Source organism: Bos mutus, chromosome 22, assembly GCF_027580195.1.
Source record: "Bos mutus isolate GX-2022 chromosome 22, NWIPB_WYAK_1.1, whole genome shotgun sequence".
NCBI classification, from domain to species: Eukaryota; Metazoa; Chordata; class Mammalia; order Artiodactyla; family Bovidae; genus Bos; species Bos mutus.
Window position 1 is genome coordinate 64,726,871 of NC_091638.1, and position 9,159 is coordinate 64,736,029.

Consider the following 9,159-nt stretch of genomic DNA (forward strand, 5'->3'; position numbering starts at 1 on the left):
GCGCCCGGCCCGGACGCCGCGCCCTGCCCCGGCTCTCCACCCCGCCCGGCCTCCCGCCCCTCGCGCGCCTCCCGCGCCTCTGCCTGGGGACCGCATCGGCCTTTTGTTGCCGAACCGTCTTTTCTTTCAGCTCTTTGCGCAGCAACGGAAATCTCACCCGTTTCGGGGTGAAAATTAAAGGATCTCTCTCTCTCTCTGTCTCCCTCTCCCTCCCTCGCACCCACCGCTCCCCTCCCCTCCCCTCCCCTCCCCTCCCCCGCTCCGCGGAGCCGGAGTCGGCACCGCCAGGCGCGGGAGCGGGCTCCGAGCACCTCGCCCCGGCTCGGCTCGCCGTCCCTTCCATGGGCGCCGCGCTCGCCTGCAGCCGCCGCCGCGAGGCGGGCGCGATGCCACGATGGACCTGATCTGGCTGCTGCTGCTCAGCCTGCTGGAGCCCGGCTGGCCGGCCGCGGGCCCCGTGGCGCGGCCGCGGCGGGATGCGGGCGGCCGCGGCGGCGTCTACGAGCACCTCGGCGGGGCGCCCCGGCGCCGCAAGCTCTACTGCGCCACGAAGTACCACCTCCAGCTGCACCCGAGCGGCCGCGTCAACGGCAGCCTGGAGAACAGTGCCTACAGTGAGTGTCCGGCGCCCCCGGAAGGAGCGGTGCCCACGCGGGGGCTGGCCAGGCAAGGGTGCCCGCCCGGGGACGCGGACCAACGCTGCGGCCTGAGGGAGACCGCCGGGGTCCCCTGGGCTCCCCCAACGTCTGGGAGCTGAAGAGAGGGGATCTGGGGTGGGGGGGCGGGGGGTCACGTCCGAAGAGGCCGCGGCTGGTGGCTGCCCCCGGCGCCCCGCCGCCTCTGGTCCGAGGAGGTGTGAGGAAAACCGTCCGGGGACTCCCCGCTCGGTTGGGTTCGGTGGTCCTGACAAATATGAGCCCTTTGAGTTTTTCGGAGAAAAGGCCCTGGACAAGGCGTTTATCGTCCTCTTTATTATTTCGACCCCTTCTGCTCCTGCCGACCTCGGGGCTCCCCGCCATCCCCTCCGCCCTCCCGGCTCGCGGCCACCCAGGTGGTCTCCCCGGCGCGCGGAAGAAGCTCGCCGGACAGAGCGGGACTCCCGGGGATCCTGGGAGGCGACCGCAAGGATAGAGAATCGTGTCCCCAGACCGGAGTCCCCAGCCCTCCCGCCTCTGCCCTCGGCCGCCGAGCGACCGGCGGGATGAGCTCCTGGGTCGCCGACGGGGGGCCACAGGATGCGGCTTAGGAGCACGCAGGGGCGTCCACCTGGTGCTGCGGGCGCGGACACACTGTCACCCCGCCCCGCAGCCGGAATCCGCGCCCGGACTGCGCTCGAGCCGGAGTCCCGCAAGGTCCCAAGGTTTGGCTCCTCTGGCCACGGGGACCCGGGCTCGTGCGGAGTCCTTTCTCGAGGAGGAGCGCAGGGCCGTGGGGATTCGACGCAGCTCCGCTCAGTGAGGAGCTGGAGACCCGAGCTCGGGGCCGGGCAGGAGCTCAGTGGGAGGGGTGTGTGGCCAGAGAATCGGGGTCCCCCGCTGCGCCCCGTGATCTGCTCCTCCCCCTGCCCCGGGCTCAGGAAAAGGCGCGGTGTATTCCAGAGGCGGCCGGACAACTCTGCTTCCTCCAGGAAAGCCGCGGCGAGGGCGTCTTCGGAAGACGCCTCCGGAGCCGCGCGGTGGAAGCCAAATGTTACCAGGGCGTCCACTGCGCGCGGGACGGGACTGCGAAAGCCCCTGAGCCCGCCTGGTAGCGATTCTTCGGTTCTGTCCAAATGCAGTCTCCCCTCCCACTCCCGGGAGTCGCAGAGCATCCAAATTCTTGAGGCATCCAAGGCGGGCGGCCCAGAGCCGCCCTGGTCCCACATCCAGACACGGGTACTATGGTCTTCAGGCCGGCGCGACGGGGCGACGGAGCGGGGCGGGGGGAATCCGCCCAGCCTGCGCCCCAGAGAGCCCAGAGGCCGGCATCCTGTGCCTCCCGGGCCCCCGCATGCTCCGGGCAAGCCTCTGGCGGCCGGCGGCCTGGCCCTGTGATCGCTGACATGTGCCGGAGGCAAGACGCTGGACCGGACAGGCGCCCCCTGGAGAGGGCACCGGCTGTTACCCCAGGGGCACCGTGGCCCCACGTGGGGCTTTGTTGCAGGCTCCCCAGGGAGAAAAAAAAGTGCCCTCGGTCCTAACCGAAGGCATTAGGGGAGATTTAAACTGTCTTCCATTGGGTGGGGAGTGGGTGAACACAGGCGGCTGCCCTTTGTGAGCTCCCTGCCAACACCCTACAGGCTCGACACAATTATCTCCCACCCACGCCCACTGTCAGCAGGTTTGGGTGGCACCCTCAATACACTGGTGGATCCCATTATCAACCGACCTTGCCAAGGGCCCAGCTCCCCCTCCCAGGCCCCCAGAGGCACTCCAGTGAGCCCAGACACTGCCACGTTCAAGAGGTTTGAATCCTGGTTCAGACACCTGTGTGCCATCTTGGGCAAGTCCCTCAGCCCCAGTCTCAGCTGGCGCGTCTGGCCAGCCCATCATGAAACTAGCTCACTGAGTGCTGGGGAGGCTCCAGGGAGCTCACGTCCAGCGTGGGGAAGTACTGGTTTCCTTCCCTCCCAGGTTTGCGTTCCTCTCCTTGCAGACACCTTCCCTGGTGTTCCCCCTTCTGCACCTCCACCCAGGGGTTTCTCCCTCCCCCAAACTTCCAAAGTCACCCCCTTTCAGTGTGGGTTGCCCTCAGCACCCCCACCCCCCCAGAGCTGGCGCAGGGAAATGGGGTGTTCAGCCCTCCCTGCCAGGCTCTGTGGGAGGTGGAGGGAGTGACAGGCTGTCCGACTCCTCACAGGCATCCTGGAGATAACGGCGGTGGAGGTGGGCGTTGTGGCCATCAAGGGGCTCTTCTCCGGGCGGTACCTGGCCATGAACAAGAGGGGTCGGCTCTATGCTTCGGTGAGTCCAGGGGCTCGTGCTGGGGGCAGGGCACAAACGGAGCAGCTGGCTCCCTTGGACACACATCAGAGGACACACAGGGACACGGGCAGCGTAACGCTCTGTCCGGGGACATGCAGGGACCAGCACCCCAGGTCCCATGGCTCCCCACCCGGCGCTCTTCCGCCCGATTCTGCTTAGAGGCGGCTGCCAGCTGACGGGGTAGAGATATCCTATGTTCTCCAGTGCTGTAGGGTGAGAAAACGCTTCCCCAGGCATTCTGTGGTCACCTTCAAGGTAACTGGGAGGAGAGGAGAGGTTGTGCCCCAAGTTTCTACCAAGATAAACGGACCCTGGCGAGCCTGGGGATGAAGCAAGGGTGTCCAGGAGGCAAAAGGTCTTCTGTGGGCTCACCCAGACAGAGCATTCCTGAGAGCAGAGTGAGGAACAGGGCGGAAAGGCAAGAGCTGTGAGTCGGTAGGAGGGAACCAAGAGGGCGATGGGGCCCACGTCCCAGGCACATAGGTTTGGAGCCCAGTCTTTGTACCATCTGGGTCTCTATACAACAAGGGGTCCTGTGACTGTGGGCGTTGGCGGTGTCCGTCCCCCAGGGGCGGGGCACACATGGAGTGAAATACATGTCCTAGGAAGTTGCCTACCTCCAACTAGTCATTACATGCAATTCCGCTGATGCTCCCTGGGCAGTGAGAGGCTTCCCCCGCCCCCGCCGTCACCTAGACGACGCAGGCAAGGACCATCTCCTCCGTTCGATTGCATTTGCAGGGGAAACAGAGACATTTCCCCGCCTGTCTGAAGTCAGGCAAAGCACCGTCAAGAAATTCAGGGAAATCCTCCTTTAAGCAGCTTTTTCCATCACAGATTTTTCACGGTTTGGCTAAAGGAAATGCAGAAGTAGGAAGATACCCATTTGCTTTCTGTGACCTGGGGGAGTCTATGTCTGGGAAGAGGGACCCTCGGGTGCCCAGCCTCCTCTAGTCTGTAAACACCAAGTGTGGTTTATAAACACATGCCCTTAGCCCAGGGTCTGGTCTGACTTTTTCTTGAGGTGGACGGTGGCTTTCTGTTCCTGAAATGGGCTGGGCCCACCCACAGTCCCTCGCATCTCTGATGGTGAGGGGAGGCCTAACTGGCGTGCAGTGCTTATGCAGGTCTTACTGACCGGGGGCGGCCTTTGTTCACACAGGAAGGCAGGTAGAGCTGGAATCAGGAGAGGAAGCATCTGGCTGCTGCCATCTCTTCCATGGGAGACCCAGGCCAGGACCCTGGGGGGCAGAATTATGCGTGCCCAGTGGGCTAGAGTCTCCCTATGGCTTCTGTCTCTGAGAGCTGGCAGCGCTGGCTTCGGGGACGCAAGAGGAGAGGTTCCTGGTCCCACGCGGGTAGCCCGGTGGTCTAGCTGGGTGGGGTGGGACTTGGCAGAGCGCCTGGCATGGGAGGCCTCACTATGTTGCAGATAAGCTGGAAGGTGAGGCAGCCCAGGGGCCACCCCTGCCACCCCTTGTCCCCGTCCTGGGTGCCCCAATTTGCCCGTGAGTGCTGCTCCGACTGCCCTGCCTCTTGACTATCTGAGTCCCTGGTCTTTGCCATCACCTTGCTTCTCGCCCTCCAGGCTAGCTCATCCACTCTGGGTCAGCGGCCCTTGCTTCTGACAGCCCCCAATCCCAGTCCTGACCTCCCTTCAGAGTTATAGGTCCCCCCAAATGTCCTGATGGCTCAGAGACCACCTGGCAGAGGGCAGCACACCTCCAGCTGAATCCAGAAGCTCCCCCGACTCCCCTTCCGTGGTTGTCACCCCGCCAGCCACTCACTTAAACCCAAGGTCAGCCGGGAGTCCTGGTGGACACCTGCTTCTTTCTCAGCCGCACACTCAGTCTGCCTCCAAGTCCTCGAACACACTTCCTGAATCCCTGTCTTCAGCTTTGGCCTCCCTCCACCCCGCCCCATGCCCTTATATCTCAGGCCCTCGTCCTCTCCCAGCTGGACCGTCACAGCAGTCTCGGGACCCAGCTACTGGCCTCCAGGTCTCCTTCCTCCAGTCCACAGCCCCCTTCCCTCCCTCCTGTCTCCTTCCATCCATCTATCCGTCTGTCCATCCATCCATTCACACATCCACCCATCAACACCCATCCATCCACCTTTCTTTCCTTCCATCCACCTGGCATTCATTCCTCAGTGTCCTGGGCACTTACCATATGTCACACTCTGTGCTAGGTACTGATCAGTCATCTCCCTAAACTGCAAATCCACTCACCTAATGGCCTCCAGGAATGCCCCATCGCCCCCAGATTATCACCCAGATTCCTTAGCTCAGCTCACAGTGGAGCAACCCAGACCACCTTCTGCCTCCTCCTCCGACCGTCAGTTCACAGCTCCCATCCCCACTCAGGCTCCGGACCCCTTGGCTTCTCTAGAACAAGCGCTGCTGTTCCCAGCCCCGACCCCACGCTTTCCCTGTACTCTACTGCCTGGGGTGCCCCTGCCCCCTCCTGCCCCACGGGAACATGCCCTCCCCTTCAATTGTCACCCCACTGGGAGGGTGCCTGCCTTCCCTGTGCACCTCTGCCTGGTCCCCGCCTCTGCCCTGCCCTGGCTGATTTTTCTGGAGCAGCGCCAGGAGCTGGCAAAGCTGAGAAGGAGGAGCAGCCTCCCTGAGGACGAGGGTGATGGCAAGGAGTACAGTCTGAGCAGGTGGACCCTGGGGTTGGGGTGGCTCTGGGGAGGGCCCCTGGGGAACAGAGTCTGGGATGGGACCGCGGGGGTGGGACAGGCACTGGGACCTGCCGTGCTGGTGCGTCTGTGGTGCCTTTTTCTAGCTCGTCTTGGCCCTTTACCCATAGCCTCCCCCCATCCAGGAGCCCCCTCAAGGTGCAAACAATGTTCCGCCCCCAAGAAGCCCTCCTATAGGGCCTGAGCCCCTGTCACAGCTCTGTGTCCCTTCAATGGCCCCCGCCCCCAAGTGTCCCAGCAAAGAGCAAACCCACCAGGCTTCCTGCAGGACGGGCCTCAGCCCGGGAGGAGGTACCTTCTCCAGGACAGAGGGGCCTGGGAGGAGAGCTGGTTCAGCTGCCGAGGTTTTCACAGACACTCAATGTGGGCCAGGGTGGGGCGGCAGGTGTAAGATGCTGAAGCAGCGTGCGGCATGCGGGTGGGGCAGGTCTGTCCTGAGGCCTCCCACCTACCCACCCCAGAGGGCCCCACAACACGCAGGGGGTGGGCACAGGCCTCAGGGGCATCAGATCCCTCTGTGATTTGGGGTCTGGCACCCCTCTGGACCTCAGTTTCCCCGTCTGTAAAATCTCAGGCAGTGGCATCCGTAGGCAGACCCAAAGAGCCCCGAGCATCCACTGAGGGGCGGCAGAGCACAGAGGAGGGGCTGCGGTTATGGGGGGAGGCTCTCCCCCCGATGCTCTCCAGCCTTGCCTCGGGGCCCCTGAGTCACCAGAGAGAGATGGCTGGCGCTTCCCATCTTGCTTCCTGAGGTCCTCGGGGATCATAAGCTTCCCAGTCTGTAGGTCTGGCCCCGAACAGCCTGTGACCCCGGAGAATGGGGCTGCGGTCCACTGGGCCACCTGCACCCTTCCCCCCTCTGCTGATGGAGAGGGGTCCTGAGGGTCTCCCACCTCATGGTCAGTTCCCAGAGAAGAGGCCAGTCCTCCTGGCCAGCTGTCCCTGTGCCCCTTGGCACAGTGTGGGGCGGGGGGGGGGGAAACAGTGCTGGAGGGGGCTTGGCGTGTCTGTTCACCTACAGCTGGGACTAGAGCCTAGGCTGGCATAAGACATACCTGCCCCTTGCCCAGCCCCCTAACTGAAGACACCCCACAGCAGCCCGCGGGGGGCGCTGGCAAAAGCTCCTTCCATTCTGCGTTTGTCCGTCCAGACGCCCGCCTGGGAGACGGGGCGGTCCCCACCCCACCCCACCCAGACCCCGGCCCAGGGCTCCCCTCCCCGCCTGCGTCCTCGGGGGGCTCTGTGCGCTGACCCCGGCCCCCGCCCGCCCCGCAGGAGAGCTACAACGCTGAGTGCGAGTTCGTGGAGCGCATCCACGAGCTGGGCTACAACACCTACGCCTCCCGGCTGTACCGCACAGCGCCCAGCGGGCGCGGGGCTCGGCGCCAGCCCAGCGCCGAGAGACTGTGGTACGTGTCCGTGAACGGCAAGGGCCGGCCCCGCCGGGGCTTCAAGACACGCCGCACGCAGAAGTCCTCTCTCTTCCTGCCTCGCGTGCTGGACCGCAAGGACCACGAGATGGTGCGGCTGCTCCTGGGCACGGCCGGGCTGCGTGGCGGCCAGGCCAGGCCTCCTCCCCCCGGCAGGGCCGCTTCCATGCGGCAGCGGCGGCGGCGGCAGCAGAGGAGGCCGCGGGACCGGGACCGGGGAGGCCGAGCTTAGCTCCCGCCCCGGGGAGGGAGCGGAGGCCGTGAGCGTCCCCGCCCCGCGGCCGGCTCCGAGCTCGGGCTGCCAGGACCGGGGTGCAGACCAGACGACAGAGGCCTGGAGTCCCCGCCGTCCAAGCCAACCCGGGGCGTGCAAGGCTCCACCCCTGACTTCCGTGCTCTCGCTCTTCCCACCTGGCAGCCGGCTGCTCCGCCCAGGCCAACGGAATACACCCCCAACCCTTCCTGTTTATCTCAAACAACCAGCACGTCAACGCAGCAAGGAGCCCCCGTCCTGGCTTGGAGGGGACTGCTGTAAACGGGACACTTGTGCGTTTGCTACGGCTGGGAGCGCCCTTGCCCACAGGGGGAGGATCAGCTGGAGCAAGGGGTCCCCGCTGTTGGAGGTGCTGTGGGACAATGGGGTGGGGGCGGGGGGTGATCAAAACGTTAAAAGTATTTTGCTCTACGTTGTTATTTAATAGATGAGGATGCAGCCTGCAGACACACTTGAAGGTTTTACTTGAAAGAATCTGCTTGTGATGATGGTGGAATCTGTGCCAAACTGATGTCTTAAGATGTATGATTGTATCTGAGAAACTGGGCTAAAGACACATTTCAATTCCCTGGTTTTGAAAGTTACTATTTTTTTTAACCACTAGATGTTTTGTTTGGATGGAAAGAAGAGACTAACGCCTCTGTGTGTGTGTGTGTGTGTGTGTGTATGTGAATTTCCCCGAGTGTCTGCATGTGTGGGGGGGATGTGGGCTTCCCAGGTGGCCCAGCAGTAAACAATCTGCAGTAGACGCAGATTCAATCCCTGGGCCAGGAAGACCCTCTGGGGGAGGGCATGGCGACCCACTGCAGTGTTCTTGCCTGGGGAAATCCCTGGAGAGAGGAACCTGGTGGGCTAGAATCTATCGGGTCGCACAGAGTCGGACGCGACTGAAAGAGCTTAGCACGCAGCACGCGTGGGCGTGTGCCTGTGTGTGTGTGTGTGTGTGTGTGTACGTGCGTGCGTGCGTGAGTGAATCTACATATGCGTGTGGTTGTGTGTTCCTGGTTGTGCGTAGGTGTGCACACGTGTGGAGAGAGAGAAAGGAAGAGATTTACGTTGTGTAGATATTCCCCAGACTCCCTCCACCTTGCAGCTGTGTGCTTCTCCGTGGACTATTCTGAGCACCTGGGCTGCGGGCCACCTAGAGCCATTCCAGAGCTCCTTCATCCCCCTAACCTGCCACCAAGGCTTTGAGCGTGCCTACGTTTGCCTGAGAAACTGAGGCTCAGAGAGGTGACGTGGTTTGTTGCAGCCTTCCCTGGTGGCTCAGACAGTAAAGAATCTTCCTGCGATGCAGGAGACCAGGGTTCAATCCCTGGGTCGGGAAGACCCCCTGGGGAAGGGAATGGCTACCCACTCCAGTATTCTTGCCTGGAGAAATCCCATGGACAGAGGAGCCTGGAGGGCTACTGTTTGTAGGGTCACCAAGAGTTGGACTGAAATGACTCAGCACGCGTGCACACACGCTTGGGTCAGTCTGGACCCCCCTGCAGGCCAAGCTGCTTCGTTTTGGGTGTGGGACAGGAGGGCGTGGTGGGTTGACTCACTTCTCCCAAAGTTCACATGTTGAAGTCCTGCCCCGTGCCCACCTGGGGCCTCAGAACTTGGCCACATCTCATTGCAGATGTGATCAAGTTAGGGTGAGGCCGTCTGCAGCTGGGCACTCTCTGCCCCAGGGTGACCGGGCCCTTGTAAGAAGGGGGATGACAAGGGCAGACCTGGGCACAAGGTCGGTGCCGGGTGAGGATGAGGGCAGAGACTGGGGTGACGCTTCTGTACAGCAGAC

At 63.2% G+C, this 9,159-nt stretch overlaps 1 protein-coding gene across 1 annotated transcript; it reads left to right on the top strand.

Annotated features, from left to right (window-relative positions):
- The first annotated feature begins 394 nt into the window (after positions 1-394).
- FGF3 (fibroblast growth factor 3) lies at positions 395-7,331 on the top strand. The gene is made up of 3 exons (XM_070358982.1): positions 395-614; positions 2,839-2,942; positions 6,945-7,331. Exons 1-3 carry the CDS (start codon positions 395-397, stop codon positions 7,329-7,331), a joined length of 711 nt encoding a protein of 236 aa, XP_070215083.1.
- The last annotated feature ends 1,828 nt before the right edge of the window (positions 7,332-9,159 follow it).